Here is a 17,797-nt window from a genome sequence, read left to right on the forward strand (position 1 = left end):
CGACCCGTGTCCCTAATGATACGGGGCAATTCCGTGAACCAAGAGTACAGTATTGATATGGGAAGAGTTTGCAGAAGATAGAGGACTCTGGGTAGCACATTCATTTTGATTACTCCAATCCTCTCCGTCCACGAGATCCTGTAGGAGCGCCAGGATTGAAGGTCTGTTTTGATCTTATTTAGTATTGAAGGAAAGTTGGAGGAGGAAATCTGAGAGGGGTTCCTATGTAAGATAACCCCCCAGGTATTTAATCTGCGTAGAATGCCATGAGAATTGAGACATAGATTGTAAATCTTGTAAAGTAGCCTGATTTGGACAAATTCACCTTCAAATTAGAGAGGGAGCCAAAATGCTTAAACTCCTCAACAAGGTTGAGAACCAAAACCATTGGGTTATCGGGTTAGTTATTATGGCCTGAAAGTCATCTGTGAAAAGGACTAATTTAAATTACCTCTCACCCACTGATACTCCTGATATGTTAATGTTCCGCCAAAAGGCCCTCACCATAGAGGAGATAAGGGGCAGCCCTGGCGAGTGCCATTCGAAATCGGAACAGGGTACGACAAATCCCTGTTATTCCTAACGCGGGCTGAGGGGGTGGAAGAGGGCTCGTATCCTCTGGATATTAATCCCACATGCTCCAGCACAGCCAACACGAAATTCCAATATACCCTGTCAAAGGCCTTTTCTGCATCTGTAGACAAGAGTACAGTTGGAATCTGCTGACATGTAGCCACATGAATCAGGTCCAGAACCTTAGTGGTATTGTCCCTGGCCTCATGATCAGGAACAAAACCCACCTGGTTCGAACGAATCAAGCTAGGAAGAAGTAATTTAAAGCGGTTTGCCATAAATTTAGCAAATAATTTTGAATCGACATTTAATAGGGAATTGGGCCTGTAGCTGGAACATTGAGCCGGGTCCTTCCTTCATTATAATCGTGATATGAGCAGGTAGGGATTGTGAGAAGAGTGAAAGATCTGAAACCTCATTGAATGCCCGAAGCATTAAGGGAGAAAAAACGTTGCTCAAGATTTTATAATAGGCAATATAAAACCAATCAGGGCCCGAGCTCTTACCGATGGGGGTTGACCTAATGGACCCCTCTACTTCAGTTAATGTAAATGGTTCCTCAGTGGTGATTACATCTGTCCAAAAGGGTGCGGGATCCAACCTCCTTGATGTAAGCCTTAATGGAGGCCTTAACAGCAAATTCAATAATTAACAAGATGCTTTTGGCCTAGGGGTGCCGTGAAAACAATGCTGATACTCTAAGGCAGGGGTCTTCAATCTGTGGCCCGAGCTATGTCGGGTGGCCACCCGGCCGGGGGCAGCTGTTCCCCACGGCCAGCCAACAGGCTCCATTTGCATTACTATTAGGGACACTACCATTAGGGGGCATTTCTATTAGGGGCACTACTACTAGGGGGCATTACTATTAGGGGCAATACTGCTAGGGGGCATTACTATTAGGGGCACTAGTACTTGGGGGCATTACTACTGGCGGTACTAATACTGGGGCACCACTCCTGGGGGCACTACCACTACTGGGGACACTGCATAAGGGGCATTGCCACTGAGGGCTCTACATAAGGGGCAGCACTACTGCAGGCACTGAATAAAGGGTACTACCACTACTGGTGGCACTACATAAGAGGCATTACCACAGTGGGCACTGCATTATGGGCAGCACTACTGGGGGCACTGAATAAGGGATAGTGCCACTACTGGGGGCACTACATAAGAGGCATTACCACTGTGGGCACTGCATAAGTGGCACTGCACTACCACTACTGGGGGTCTGGCTTATGGGGTACTACCACTACTGGGGGCACTCCATAAGGGGCATTGCCTAAGGGGCACCACTACAGTGGGCATTGCATTAGGGGCACTACTGCTGTGGGCATTATGTGTAAGGGGCACTGCTGTATGACACGACTATGTGGTGTATTGTGAGTTGGGTGAATCAAGAATGTGCTACTGTGCGGTGTATAGCTTAGTGGCTCCTGGGCTTCGTTTAATTTTTTTAATGTTTTCAAATGGGGGAGCCTACGGCCATTGGCATTAGTGGGTCCCAGACCTAGGAGAAAGTGCTTAATCTGGAGATATTTCCATATTTCCCTGTTAGGCAGGTCCAATTTACGGGAAAACTCATAACACCAAAGGAGTCAAGCAGTTGGCCTACTGTCGAAATCCCATGTAAGGGCCATAATTCAAATTAATTGGGCACCAACCCTGGGGAAAAGGCTGGATTTCCAAACAATGGAGTTAAAGGGGAAGGACTAGGTGAGAGTGGTTGGGAACGGAAACGCCACCAGCAACAAATAGTATGGCCCAACAAAGGGAGGCGTAATCGAGGCAGGGTATGTAGCCAGGGCAACCCAGGGGTCATAGTAGGAAGATAAGCAGCTTCTATATCGACCCATTGTTTCCTATTATTAACTCCAAAATTCATAACCCTTGTGAGCAACACGGCGTGGCAATAAGAGAGGAAATGAGGCAGTTGTTGATCCCCCAGGTGCTTTCGTCTATACAATACCTGATGTTTAAAACATGGCCTATGACCCGTGTCCCTAATGACACGGTGCAATTCTGTGAACTAAGAGTACAGTATTGATATGGGAAGAGTTTGCAGAAAATAGAGGACTCTGGGTAGCATATTAATTTTGATTACTCCAATCCTCTCCGTCCACGAGATCCTGTAGGAGCGCCAGGATTGAAGGTCTGTTTTGATCTTATTTAGTATTGAAGGAAAGTTGGAGGAGGAAATCTGAGAGGGGTTCCTATGTAAAATAACCCCCCAGGTATTTAATCTGCGTAGAATGCCATGAGAATTGAGACATAGATTGTAAATCTTGTAAAGTAGCCTGATTTGGACAAATTCAAATTTTTTTTAATGTGGCTCACTGTGTAAAAGGTTGAAGACTCCTGCTTTAAGGTGTCATGATTTAAAAAAGTTTTTGAACCGCTGACCTAGCCAGTGGTAATTATTATGCTACAAACATTAAATGGAAGCATTCAGTCTGGGATAGAAAGGGCTACAGAAAAACCATTCAGCAAGCAAGCAGCAAAGTTTCATAGCCAAGCCTGTAAGTGACAAGGGGATATCCCCTAAGCCTGGATAAAAATGTTTTCACTGTAAATATATAAAGTTTTTTTCTTCACAGCAGGATAGTCACACTGTGGAATTCTCCATCATGATGGAGGGTGTGACTGCAGGTTCAGTGAACAAGGCTAAAAATGGATTAGATGGTTTTCTTACAAGGACTGGCTCTAGTAGTCATAATTAACAAATGACACAACTGAAATTATTGATCCAAGGAAAGTTTGTGTGTCCTTATGGTTCAATTGGCTGCTGTCTTAATACAGCGGTGAAAGGGAGAATGTGCTACTACAAGGGAGAAGGGTGGGTTACAGTAGGGGGGCATAGTTCACCCCGTGTGATGGCCACACTCCTCTTATGATGCATCATCCCTTTGCAGTGCACACACTTTATGTCTCTATGGGGACTGTTTCACAATATTGAGTGGCATGGCATAATTGATACATGCAAGTACAGAGAGGTTCCTCTCTTCCTGTAGTAAAGTTTATGTATATTGTAGGTTTAAGCAAATTAACTTTACTAATGAGTACTATTTCTGAATGCAGATTGTGGACCAGAAAAAAAGATCTGCATCTCGGATTTAGAAATATAATATTTGATAACAGAAAGAGATAGGTAAGCATGTTTTATCTATTGTAATGCCTAGTTGTTTCTAGATTGGAATGTGATGTTTTGTGGAGTCTTTGGGGGTCATTCAGACCCACTCGCAAGCGGCAGTACGCTCGCAAGTGGGTCGATGTTCCCCACTGCGCATGCGCACGATGGAGGGAGCTCCGTCGTGCGCATGCGCGAGACTCGGACTGCGACAGCCAAGCTGTCGCTCCGGGTCTCGCACCAAAGGGGGCGTGCTGTCTATGTTGATTGACAGCACGCCCCCTTTGGTGGGCGTGCCTGCCAGATGGAGGCGTTCCCATGGGAACGCCTACCGTCTGAAGCCGGCCCCACTGACATCACTAGTGATGTCAGTGGGAGTGATTTTGGCTCTGATAGGGCTTGTGGCAGGGAGACCCTACCGCAGGGTCTCCGTCGCAAGTCTGATGGTCGCGATGGTGACCCACAGCTATATGAGCGTCCAGGAGGACGCTCCATTTTAATGGAGGAGGGCCCTGATTCAGAGCGAGCGCTCTGGTCAGAGCGTCCGGCTCTGAATCAGGCCCTTTGTTTCCATTATAATGTTCAACAATAACCTTATGTACTTTTATCCCCACAGTATGTGTTGTCCACAGCTGGAAGTCTGGATCTTACAAATGTGGAATACAACTGTATTATGTAATGTTTTATAATCTAGTTTACTAGAGGCATTCCAAAACTATGTCTTCCCCCGACCCTTATGAGGAAAAAAGGTTTTACAAAGAGCTTTAGTATCTTGTGCTTCCTTGCTCTATACACAGATGGCTGCACTAAGAGGCTGGTTCAGAGGTGGACGCTAGCCACTGTGCCTTTCACACGAAATAGGGGTCATAAGTGAAAAGATGCCCACTACTGGCTTCTGTGATCTGCTGCTGTGCCCAAAGACGCAGCATCGCATCCACTGCTTGAACATCAGACATGAGTACACCTCATGTTACTCAGGATGTCTGGTGAAATCATTCTGCAGGGCCAGTCATGATGCTTCCAAGGACGCAGCCAATGGATTCGGCACGCATAGGGAAACAGGGTGTGTCGGCCCCATTTTCTGGAACGCTGCCCCCAAGTGCCAGCACCATGTTAATCATTCTGCAATATTTGGGGCACTGGGAGAAACAACGCATGGCAGCTCCTGCACAGTTCTACAAACATCGGCAGGTTGTGGGAAAATCTATTTAACCCTCGCCTCTGAATCAGCCCCTGAAGTTATTTTCTTTGGGAGTAAGGTGAGTACACTGCTGGCCTGACGCTGTGTGATGATGCAAAATGCAGGGCCACCAAAGCCCCACTATATTTTATCATGTACCCAAACACCACAGATGAAGGGGGCTATGGAAAATTAGTGGACACAAAGCCCACATTGTAGATGGCTACTTTATGGGTTGATTTAGAACCCATAAAAATGTTGCCTATGGAACCACTAATATTAATCAGGTAATGTCACTAGCTTCTAACATATGGATAGAGTACATACTTTGACAGCCAAAGAAGGAAATGCTACAAGTGTGTGGATCAGTGGACCAAACGTTGAATCCACTGGTGGATTGCAGGGCATCCTCCGATCACAGGACACCACTCACCCCCTGCTACCTTTGTTTTATTTTTTTGCTGCTGCACTGGAAATGAAACAAGAGTAGCACATCCATTCAAGCACAGAGGACACGCAAATATGCTGATTATGTTGTCATATAAGCAAAGCTTGCATGAAGTTACAAACGAGTGTGGTATACTAAGGGTGCATACACACACAAAGATTTTTTGAACGATTATCGATAACAATATAATTTATCGTTCAATCGTTGAAAAAATGGTTCACTTTCTGAGTTAAAATAATGAAGGTTATCGTTCATGCGTGTTCACATTTGTAGTTCAGTCAGACTGACCAACTGAATGATTTTCATTAAGGGAATATGCAAAAATTGTTCATTACACGTTAAAAAATCTGACAAGATAATCTGACAGAAAATCGTTCATAACAAAATCATTGTGTGTGTGTATGCACCTCTGGTCTACATTCACAATGTTGACATGTCAACACTGATTTCAACAATGTGGTTTGCCATGTAGTATTACTCTAACCCTAAAATCATGTCAACATTTACAGAGTCGACAGATTGAATATTGAAATTCTGCCCATGTCTACTTTATGACTACAAAGTCCTTTAGTATAATCACATATTTTGACAGGTGTACTTTGAAAGTGAATCAGCCTTTCCTAGTATGGGTCTACTCCAAAATAAACATTCAGCTTAATCCCTCATTATCTTTACGGTCTTGTTAAAATGAACCTAGCATAGCTCTTTCCACATTTAAAAAGTTCTGCTCTCAAACATCAATTTCTAGAGCTAACACAGTAACCCAGGCTAAATAAACAGATATTTCAAGTTATCCTTCTCATAAATGCATACTTGTAACAGGAACACCACCTCATTGAACAGGGCTTATTGCAGGATGTGTCCATATTTATAAGAATGCCATTTGCTAAGGAACAGTGACACAACTACTTGATCATGAAGAGCCTGTGCGGACAATTGACTTAGGGCCATATTCAATTAGGCTGCGAAAATCCATTATCAGCGATACTTTATCACCAATGACATCATTTTCGCCGTTTCCACTTTTCCCCATATTCAATTTCAAAGTCTTTGCTAAAAACCAAGTATAACCCTGCACCCCTTCGAATGTCCCCTAAAGGTATTGTGTCAAAAAAAAAAAAAAAGTTCCATAGAACACCCCAAAAAAAAAACTTTTCGTTTTGGGGTTGAAAAAAAAAAAAAGTTGAGGGACAAATTTATAAACTAGCAAAATACTCATGGGGAGTCCCCAAGTATGCAGCAGTGTTTTTTTGATTGCGGCAGGCAGAGTTTTCATGATTTTTTTAAAGTTCACTTTAGGGACTTAAAAACATGCTTGCACCCATTTTCATGTACCCCAAATTTGATGGGACTAGTTATTTAACAAAAAAAAAAAAAGTTGCAAAATGTTATTCTTCACACTTTGTTAAAGACGCATTAAAGCATCTGTAGAGACAGTTTAAAAATCCCAAATACCTTTAGAGCGCATCTTGGGGGGGGGGGGGGGGGGGGGGGGGTGGACAAGCTGATTTCCCCAAAAGTGACAAGACTTTCACTACTTACCTTTCCGCCTGGTGTCATTTTCAGATTCCAAATTGAATACGGGGATATGTGGGCACGCGCCCGATACTTTGTCCTCCAAAGGCGAAAAGTCCAGCAACAGACTTTTCGCCCTCTAACTGAATATAGCCCTTAGTCCAATATAGGATCAGCCTAAAAATTTACTTCAAGTGGACAGTTACACTGGAAACTAATTTTTTTCCTTCACCATATTAATTTCTGAACATGTCCTTTACCTTTTGTAAACTTTTTTCTGTTAGTTGCTTTATCAGCAGCAACATTAGTCTGGAAGCAGTAACATCTATTGTTTAGGTTACAAACTAGATAATACACTAATGAAAGGAAGAGCAGACTCATTAAATCAGCCTGGTATCCTTTTTGTACCCTGGAGTGACTGTTACACGTGTGCAGCATTAAAGTACTTCAGGATTGTAACCAACACCTAGCATTTATCCATTTGAACAAATGTGGCAAGTTACATTAGGTTGGTGCAGGTGTAAGGGACTTGGAAAGTTGTTGCACGAGTGCCAGGGATTTTACTCACACACTTTAGTGTGTACACAAATGCAGAAAGAACTTGATCCATGTTACATAGGCGCAATGTAAGCTCATGTGCAGGTGTAAAGTAACCAAACATGTGTAAACACTGCATGAGCAATTTCAGGATTGTGCCTATAGCCTGTCAGAAGATGTCAGAGACCAAGTAGCCATAGATATAATCAGTGTAACACTTCCTTTCAGTTTACAAACATTTAGGGGTCAGAAACTGTGTTGCTAGGCATGCTCAAGTGCATTTAATTAGCCAGCAGTTTGTTATTTAACACCACTGTTTTGTATGCTCAGGAAGACATTTTAAAAGAACTGGACTATTAAGTAAAATAGAAAAGTTTGCACTGAAAAATAATAAATTACAATTTTACTGGCGGTTGGAATCAAGCAGTTAAGTGAATGCAAATCCATTTAGCAACCCAATTGTCATATCTTATGCTGCATACACAGGGGATGATTTTCCTGAACGATAACTATATCGTTAATCGATTAACAATGCGCGTTCCCGCATGAACGATAACGATATCTATGGAGGCCCAATCTTAACGATTTTGTCAAGATTTGCCTGTAAAGACATGACTTCACTGAAATATCTATCAGATATCCATCAGTGTGTACACCCAAAATCATTTGCCCTGCACTACAGAAAGTTGTGAGGGAAATCAGCGATATCTTTGGTTGTGCAGGTTGTACTGTGTGTATGCAGCATTAGTACTTCTACCAGGATTTTCAACACAATACTTTAATACCCCCCCCCCCCCCCCAACATGTCATGTTTTCAGGATGTTTTAGTCATGCACAGGACAGTTATTTTGTTAAATCACTAATTCCATAAAGGAAGAGAAAAATGTAAATAGATTTTCTGGGTTGCACTGAACTTAATATCTTTATTACAGTAAACATAATTACTTTTATATTTTAAATCAAAATATTTTGAGTTCGGTGGAAAAAATTGTTTTATCTACCTAGTTTCATTGCACTGTCAAATTGTCCCACTAGATACCAAGGTAGCACCTCCTAGTTTTCTTTATAGCACCGGTATTACTTTATTGAACCTTCAACTTCTAACAATCTCTAATCCCTTGGAAGTCAATGTATCAGTAATGATTCCACACAGAAATCCTGAAAACATGACCTTTTGGGTACACTTGAGGATTGACATTGAAAACTCCCATTTTCTACGGTGTGCGAAAATTGTTGCAACCTATAAAATTTGTTTGACCCCTTTAAATCATCCAGACTTATTTAATTAGCGAATGTTTGGCATTAAAAATACTATGAAAATACACATTTAACTATAAAATAATTTATTAAGTAGACATTCCTACACACTGCTTAACAACCATATAACCTATATGTACAACAATACACAACGCTCCCAACTTCCACCAAACTTAAGAACTGTTTGCTCGTTTGCTTTTGGCCTTGCGGACTTCTTCCATCAGGTCTTTCAAATACTGGATCTCTTTGGCTAGAGACTCTGCTTTCTCAGAAAGGGCATCATTTTTCCGTTCTAGTTCTCGGCACTCTCCAGATATTGCCTCTTGCTCTGCTCTCTTCTTTTGCCGGTAGCGAGTGGCTGCTGTCTTGTTCTGCTCCATTTTTTTCTTTTTCTTGTCTACTTTTGGTTGCCCTACAGCTTTTACCTTTGCCAAGACTTCTCTATCCTTTGAGGGAAGATCATACGGTTTGGGTCTCTCAGAGACAGGGGACTCGGGAGATGACTGGGCACTACTAGGGTACTCTACAGTAAATTCAGGACTTTGCTGGGGAGACCCCAGATAAGATGGGCTCATACAAATGCCACTGTCATTATCTGAGGAATCTTCCTTCTCACATTTTAGTGTATATGTTGCCGTGATTTTATCATCTTCCTCAGCAACATCCACCACACTCCCTACATCTAAAATAAAGACATGGTCTGGGCTAGACACTTGGGTCTCAATTAAATTTGGGCTCACTGGTGCCACTTGATCAGCCTCCAGTGGAGATTCTGGAAGAGAGATTGGGGCTGGTGATGGCACATATTGGCCTTCTACCATTGGGAGAGGTGGGTCCTCTAGGAGATCACACGAGTCATCCAACGTGGCCATGAGCTCATCTGGTGAGACGGTGGATTCTAGATCTTCCATCCCAAGCAGGGAATCAAAATCAAACTCCTTCAGGTCCATTTTTTCCACCATCCACTCCATGCCAGAGAAGGCATCCCCTATAAAGACAAAATAGGGATTTAGAAGACAAAATCTATCATATCTATATTATTTATTACCAGTTTATTTATTACCAGCTATTTATATAGCGCACACATATTCTGAAGCACTCTACAGAGAATATCTGACCATTCACATCAGTCCCTGCCCCAGTGGAGCTTACAATATATGTTCCCTATCACATGCTCACACACATGCACACTAGGGTTAATTTTATGTTTGGAGCCAATTAACCTACCGGTATATTTTTGGAGTGTGGGAGGAAACACACTAAAGCACAGGGAGAATATACAAACTCCACAGTTAGGGCCGTGGTGGGAATCGAACCCACGACCTCAGTGCTGTGAAGCAGTAACGCTAACCATTACACCATCTGAGCTGTCCTATATCTATACACATACATACTTCAGGAGCACTAAAGAGCTCTTCATAAAGGCCTTCCAAACGTAAAGCTGGGTACAAACTAGATCACCCGATCTGGCAAGTCGAGCCGACATACACATCGGCAAGTGTGTACCCCCACTATGAGCTACCTTGCTGAGTCGCTCATCGCATCAACAGATCAAGCCTACATTCTGCTCAATCTGTTAGTTTGAGGACGACCTCATGTTTGTGGAGGAGGCCAGTGAACAACCTATTGTGAGGTCGTTAATCAGATCGTGCAGTGTCAAACGATCGCACAGTATATTGTTTGCTGCATCGTGCATGTGACGAGTACACACACATGTAGTGTGTATCCGGCTTAAGTATTCTTCATTGTAAATGTTATACAGTATAATAATTTCAAAGCTGAAATCATGCGTTTTAAAGGGATTAAGAAAGGTTTTAGATTTCACGCAAGAATTGGATTAGGAAGCAACTACCTTTGTCAGTGAATAAAAGTAAAGGTTTATACATTTTTGTAATCTAGTGCTACATCAGTTGATTCCAATATCTATTTACACATGCTATATTACATCAACACTATCACATAAGTGCAGCCATCTCCATAATGGTTAGGAAATGTATCGTGAATATTTGTAACTCTTACCCTTGACACTGCCAAAGGATTCATGTAGAGGCAGCAGTTCAGAGAGACCATTTTTAGCCTTCTGGCTGGACAACCCATGCGATGGGAGGTACCCGGGGACCTCAATGCAGTCATCCAAGAGACCCAAACTTTCTTCAGCCCCCAAAAACGACTGGTTGAAGGGGGACAGAAAGTCCCCCAACAACAGTTCGTCGCTTAACAGGTTCATCTTTTTCAGGTATCAGAGCTTTCAGGGAGAAGGTGGATTCTGAGCTTTCTTTCTCGTTAACAGCAAAGCTGCTGTGGAATGCCTTGAGGAGCCTGGGAGAAAAAAAAAAAAAAAAAAAAGTACAATTATTAAAATACAATAATATATTTTAATTTGTATAACTTTCTGCTGTAGGTAAGCTTCCCTGGCAGCGTACCACATTGTAGATGAGTAGAAGGAAGCAGATTCCTTGTGACCATATATGGTTACTTCCCGCAGCACATGTGGAGCTGCTAGCAACCATTTCATAATTCTTCCATCTGGTCTCCTCCCCACCCTCAGGCCAATACACCGCCATTTTAGCCTCAGCCACATTTTAATCATTGCAGCAGATGCCTCACCCAGTTACATCAAGTATGCAGTGTGGTGCCAAATACATAAGATAGTATTTTAGAAACTCAAAATATTTCTATAACAAACTAGATACTGATCCAGAACAAAGACATAAAACAAAAGCATCAACCAGAGAAGCCAGTATCTAAAAATAGCCCTTCTACATAGCGATCCATCCACTGTACTGTAACGTGAGACTCCAGAGCCCACAGAAGAAATCCCTATAGGAAAAGGGTATGCCAGAAAGAGCCGAGCCAGCAGCTGGGGCATTCTATGGGGGATAGGACAAAGACAATGGGCTTTTCCCAGCACTCGTCAGGCAAGAAAGCAACAAAGACAAATAAGGAAACCTGGTTAATAAGACTTCAGGCAACATATAACCTGTTATACCCCAATTACAAAGGGCAAAAGCATAATAGGAAAATCACATAAGCTAAACAAATAGGGGAGAATTACTATGATCACATACCAAATTCATTATAAAGGCAGAATGACAAATTTACATTCTTCTACATACGATGAACATATGACGAGCGTAGCGACAGCATTCACAAGACTGCACGTTATCATTAAGCCCCATTACCAGACACCAGCACCCACCACCACTACCCGTGTACTTACGCCATGTTGATGCCGATTCCTGGTGCTGCCAGCGCCGCTGGTTGCTCCTGCCTCGCTCTGGCCTGGGGAGGGAGGGGGCCGCTGGCCGCTGCTATACAGCCATGGCTGTCCGCTTTATAATCGCGGCAGTAGAGTGTAGAACCGGACGCTCCAAAGACTACAGCTCGGGGTTAGTGTAACTGTCCTATAACACGGACAGCAGCTCTCTCACTACACAGTGTGCGCACTATCTACCATCCCTCTTACAAATAACCAAGTGACGTGGCGGGAGAAGCGCTCTCTGTTTATATACAGCCGCATTACAGGAAGTCATATCCCTCCGCATCTTTCACAATGTGAAATGTATACCTCCGCGCTAAATTCTTTTGTATTGATAGTAAGCTCAGTATTTTTTCATAGTTACGTTTGTGTCCTAATCCTAATAATGTCAGGACACATAATTAGGAGGGTGATGGAGATCAACTCCGTGTTTTGTTTTTTTTTAAATGAGGTGAACTTAGCTAGTTTGTTAGCCATATGGTGTTGTATGACGCCCTAATGCTTTTGCCGGCCCTGGTGATTATTATAAAACATGATGGGCCGGCTTTGCTGCTCTCTGTACTAGTCCTTGATATTGTGGTTTTCAGTGGGTTAGGATCGGGATGTAGTTGTTTCGGCCCTAAAGGAGATAGTAAAGGAGGCCTGTATATATATTCTTATATAAAATATTGTGAGGAAAAAATAATACCTATTTCCCATTTGACTTCAGGGTTGCACCCGGGATTATGTTCACGCGCTCATTCTGGGTGCAACCCTGTTGAGACCTCATACAGACAGGCAGCCTGACCCTGCACTAAAGCCGGGAAGCTGGGTCAGGCTGCCTGTCTGTATGAGGTCTCAACAGGGATGCCTCATGTGATGCCATCGACATCACGTGAAGCCGCCGTTTGGAGATGATCTCCAAGCGCCGCCTCTTCCTATGCAGAGAACGGGGGGCCCGGGTCAAATTGACCCGGGTTACCCATTCACACTGCATCACGAGCATGGTTGAACCCTTCTCCTGACCATGGTTGAAATGCCGGGTAGCTCGACCGGTCTTATTTCAACCCGGCCATTTCACGCTGCACAGTAACCTGGTTTGCTGCACGTTCGCATGCAACAACCCGGGTTATTGCTGCTAGTATAGAAGGTGTATCATTTTACTAATAAATACCCGAACTGAGTAGTAGTCAGTAGTTATCTACAGTCAAATGGAAATGAATATTTACTGCCACTAATTTCCAGGAATAGCACGAGATTTTAAGCATCATCTCCAGAAATGTCCCTATTTTTCAATATTGGTAACCTACAAAGTACTATTTCTCCTATTTTGCATAAGTAATGCATTTTTCCCTATCTTTATTCAATGAACTTCTCTAATGCTGGGTACACACTACACGATGTGTACTCAGCATGACATCGCTGGCGACGGGACCCTGCATGCGGCAAGTGCATACACACTTGCCGATGCCTGGTCCGACGAGGGAGAGGTACGTGCATTCTGCAGAATAGCATAGTTAGCGACATCCCCCATCGGCTCTGCAGTAGGGCCAATGGGGGCGATGTAGCTACTCGCTAGATACCTTCGTGAGTGCACATATCATGGGTACACACTAGACGATGTGTGTATTAATAATCGCGGCATTGTTGTGATTATTAACAGTCCGTGATGGACTTTTTGCATTTTTAACAAAGTTCCCCCTTCTATGTACTAGCTTACATCTAAATTCCCTAACACACACTAGGGTTACATTTGTCAAAAACCAATTAACCTACCGGTATATATCTGGTGTGGAAGGAAACCTGAGCACCCAGATGAAACCCACACAGGTACAGGGAGAGGCATACAAACTCCACACAGATAAACCAGGACTGAGAATTGACAGCTCATGACCTCATTGCTGTGAGGATGCAATGCTAACCACTATTCCACTGTACTGCCCAGCAGTAAGAACAAAGTTACATTTTCAGCAGCAGCAATAAAATAAATATCACTAAAACAAAAAATCATGCTGACACTAAAATAGTACATAACTCACAGCAATAATTTTGAGATTGAATAGGGTAAACTCATTTCTAGCAATTATAACAATATAAAATCCCTAAATAATACCATCAAAATTGTTTAAATAAGTAATTCCCAGCTTGGAGAATTTATTTTGGCTGACATGGTATTGGTTTAAAATACAACTATACAGAAATGTTACATGAAAATTAGCGTGGCGTGAATAGCAGAGGTGAGCAATGGATACAATTGAGATGTGAGAACCCTTACTACATAAACCCAGTATTGTGTCATAGTAACCTTCCACACGTAACTTTATTTTCAATTACTACAGGTCAATTGGTCAATGCTTCTGTATTGACCTTTTGTGTAGAAAGAAAATAAGTCACATAAAACAGTAATCATTTTTTTCTGTATTTTCAAACCGAATAGTTATATTTTAAACTGAAGGTACAAGTCAGACATTTTACTTGTTTGATTTATTGAAACGGACATGTTTTTTTTTTTGTAATTTTGTTAATACTATATGTTTCATAAAGAGGAAACTCTAAGAGGCAGTGTTTATAGAGTAGCATAACAACTAACGTGTGTATCAAGTATCCTAGAATTAATTTATGTGTTTATTACATCCTGCAATATGAAGCTTTAGATTAGCTGTGTGGAAACATGCATGCTGTGTGATGATTGTGGTGAAGCGCTGAGCGCCAGCTGTCAGGCGGGAACTCGCATCAAAGGTTCCAGTAACACAACACTCTATCACGAGAGGAACACGTGGACAGTTGTGTGTAATTGGTTGGCAAGGACGGCGCCCTTTACCATTCTCCCGTTCTATTGGCTAGAAGCTGATGAGCCTCCAGGATCACGCCGTGATCACACAAAGAGCTCCCTGTGCTCAATACAGAGAGGGGGAAGTGACTCATGTTATGATGCTGCTGCTGCTGCTGCTGCTGTTTGTGAGAAAATTCCTGTAGGGCAGGGCGGCCATGTTTGGAATAACCCTCGTTTCTAATGATCATGATATATACACACATATATTACAGAGGTCAAATTCTGTAAACTACGTCTTATGAAGTATATTTTGGGGCTTCACTGAAGCTAAATAGCCTAACTGATTGAGAGGCCTTTGTATCAAACCATGGGGCAGATGTATGAAGGTCTGTGAAGTGATAAAGTGGAGAGTGATAAACGACCAGCCAATCAGCTACCAACTGACATTTTTCAAACACAGCCTTTAACATGACAGTAGGGAGCTGAGTGGCTGGACGGTTATCACTCTGCAGTTTATCACTTTCCAGAGCTTCATAGATCTGCACCCATTTTTCATATAAAATTTATGCAGAAACTGCAGTTTCTGCATAATGTTATGTATCAATCCTATTGACTAATGGCACAATGCAGGAGATTTCACAGAAATCTCCTGCAATGCGCTAATTAGTACTTCAGATCGCAGTCCCCATTATTATCTATGGGAACTACGATCTGACCCTTTTGTACTAACTTCAAAAAGCGAAACTTTTCGGCGTTTAGTACCAGTAGTTTTCACTACTGCAGACCCTCCAACATTACCCGTTCCATTAGGTACAAAATGCTCTGCTCCTGGACTTCCCACCTAATTTATGATTGCAGCCACCTGTGGCGAAACACCTTTCTCATCCGTTACCTAGTTCAACACAAGTGACTACAATCATACATTAGGTGGGAAGTCCAGGAGCAGAGTATTTTGTACCTGATGGGAAGAGTCATGTTGGAGGGTAGGCTACCGCTGTACACAAGCAGCCACGGGGAGAGGTGCAGATACGCCCCCGACCTTCCCCCTGGCCAGCGGGACCCGCTGCTGCCTGGAAGAAGATGGCCGTTCAGTGTGTTTGAACAACCATCATCTACAGATATATCTGCAGATCACTCAATCTGCAGATATATCTGTTCAGTGTGTACTCAGCGAACTGCCCAAAACAATTATAACATGCTTTCAAGCTAAGCTATTTGCCCTAAGGTGTTTTCAGCTGCCCCGTCAGTTTTGGTTATCTTCTTAAGTACATTTTCTGACATATTTCCAATAGCTTTGCTAGTCATAAAATGAGTGCGTCATTGTTTTTAAGGTTTACATGTACAAAATAAACCCTAAAGCAACAATTCCGCTAATGACTTTGTTCATAACTCGGATTATTGCAGGGTTAACCCGTATAGCTCCTTGATGTAAAAGAGGAAAGGGTTGGATTGCCAGGTCGCGTGACCCGGCAATCCAACCCAGGTAACTAGCAGGGTTTAACACAGGAATAACCCGTGAAACCCTACTGTGTAAACGGCGCGATCCGGGTCACGGTGACCTGGATCATGCTGCATGCCTGCCGATTGGCCAGCTTCAGTGGCGCTCGGAGATGACGTAATCTCCAAGCATCCACTTCAACGCCGGAAAAGCCCGGTCTGTGCAGACCCGGCTCCAGTGTGAACGGTGCTGGCTAAATTCCGGGTCTGATCAGGATTGGAACCCTGTTCCAACCTCTGGGTCAGACCCGGAATTTAGGTGTAAAAGCTGTATCAGTGTATGGTTAATACCTTCTGTGCTGCAGGTAATCATTTAAAAAAAATGGAAAGAATCCACACTGATCCTTATGCTTGTATTATAATTTAGTCTTTACCCTTTCTACTCAATTACTCTGGAAATGTTCACCTATTATTGTTCGTCTTTTTCTTTCCCTTATTAACGGAAAGTAAATGTAGAAAATGGTGCTACCCTGCTCACTACAAGTACTAAAGTAAAAAAAAGGAGGAAAAAAGATGTGAGACTGTCGGGTGCACTCTCGGGTAATTAAGGGCAGGTGCTGGGCTCCGATGGTATTGATGTTACAATAACAACATAGAAAAAATTATAAAAACTATTATTTAGTATTCATTAAAATGGAAATATATTCCATAACACTAATAATTAAAACAAGAAATATAGTGCAAAAAGTAGGAAAATTAGTGAATAAAATCTCTGATGAGGCCGCTGAGTCAAATACTTAATTTATCCGTATTTTTTAAATTAAACGCTGCATAGAATACTAATCACTGCTCATTTATTATGTAGCTTCAATATTGCTATTCATCAGAGCAAAACCCTCTAGTTACTGTCCATCCAATTACTGCTGAGGAGATTTTATTGATATTATTACAAGAAGGACGATACATTGTAATAATAACTGGAGTTACCATTTACTTTAGATAAAGTGAATGGGTTTTGCTCTGAAAATTACACACACTACACAACATTACACTACAGAAGAGCACATCCATTACACTACACTACAGAAAATTACGTCCACTACACTACAGTATAAAAAATTGCATCCACTATAATACATTACACTACACTACATAAAAGTACATCCACAATACTACACTACAGAAAATATGGAGGGGGCGGAAATTTATTTATTATTATATAATGGTGGGAATGTTTATTAAAACAAAAACATAAAGGTGACACATTATGCTTTACACCTATTTTTGTAAATACATTTTAGAAATGGTATAAAATTAACAAAGGAGCAGATAAGGTTAAAAGCATGCTTAAGGTGCCCACACACTTAACCACTTTGCCACCGATGCAATGTCGTTAACTATTGCCTTTGAACTCGATCTACTAACGACCTATCGTGCATCCTTTACGATTTCCAGTGCATCGTTAAAGAGATTGCCAGCTCTTACCTGAAGTAGGTAAAATCTGAAGATACGATTAAATGGCCCGTGGGAACACGCATCGGATTATCAGAGCTCACGGACTGGCAGCCAATCAGCAGTGGTGCTCCTGATTGGCTGCCAGACCGCAAGCTCTGATTTGCTGGAGACTGACGCCAGATTCAAATTGCACTGGTGCTGTCTGTCCATGTCTGCAGCTGCCTGCCGGTGCGCCAGCTGTAATTAACTGGTGGCCCGAC

The 17,797-nt window shown here is 42.4% G+C and overlaps 1 protein-coding gene across 1 annotated transcript; it reads right to left on the minus strand.

Moving 5' to 3' along the window:
* Positions 1 to 8,703: 8,703 nt before the first annotated feature.
* ATF4 (activating transcription factor 4) lies at positions 8,704 to 12,123 on the minus strand. Its single transcript, XM_088455086.1, has 3 exons — positions 11,855 to 12,123; positions 10,654 to 10,953; positions 8,704 to 9,622 (listed from the first exon to the last, which is right to left on the minus strand). The coding sequence occupies exons 2-3, from the start codon at positions 10,859 to 10,861 to the stop codon at positions 8,808 to 8,810; spliced, it is 1,023 nt and encodes a 340-aa protein (XP_088311212.1). The 5' UTR covers positions 10,862 to 10,953; positions 11,855 to 12,123; the 3' UTR covers positions 8,704 to 8,807.
* Positions 12,124 to 17,797: the final 5,674 nt, after the last annotated feature.

This window comes from Taudactylus pleione, unplaced genomic scaffold, assembly GCF_031769625.1.
Source record: "Taudactylus pleione unplaced genomic scaffold, aTauple2 ptg000642l, whole genome shotgun sequence".
NCBI lineage: Eukaryota > Metazoa > Chordata > Amphibia > Anura > Myobatrachidae > Taudactylus > Taudactylus pleione.

Bases quoted from the DNA above. Each gene is read 5' to 3' on its own strand.
- ATF4 (XM_088455086.1), bottom strand. From the start codon at position 10,861: ATGAACCTGTTAAGCGACGAACTGTTGTTGGGGGACTTTCTGTCCCCC. The intron at 9,623-10,653 runs GTAAGAGTTACA...TTGTCTTTATAG, and splicing joins ATCCTTTGGCAGTGTCAAGG to GGGATGCCTTCTCTGGCATG.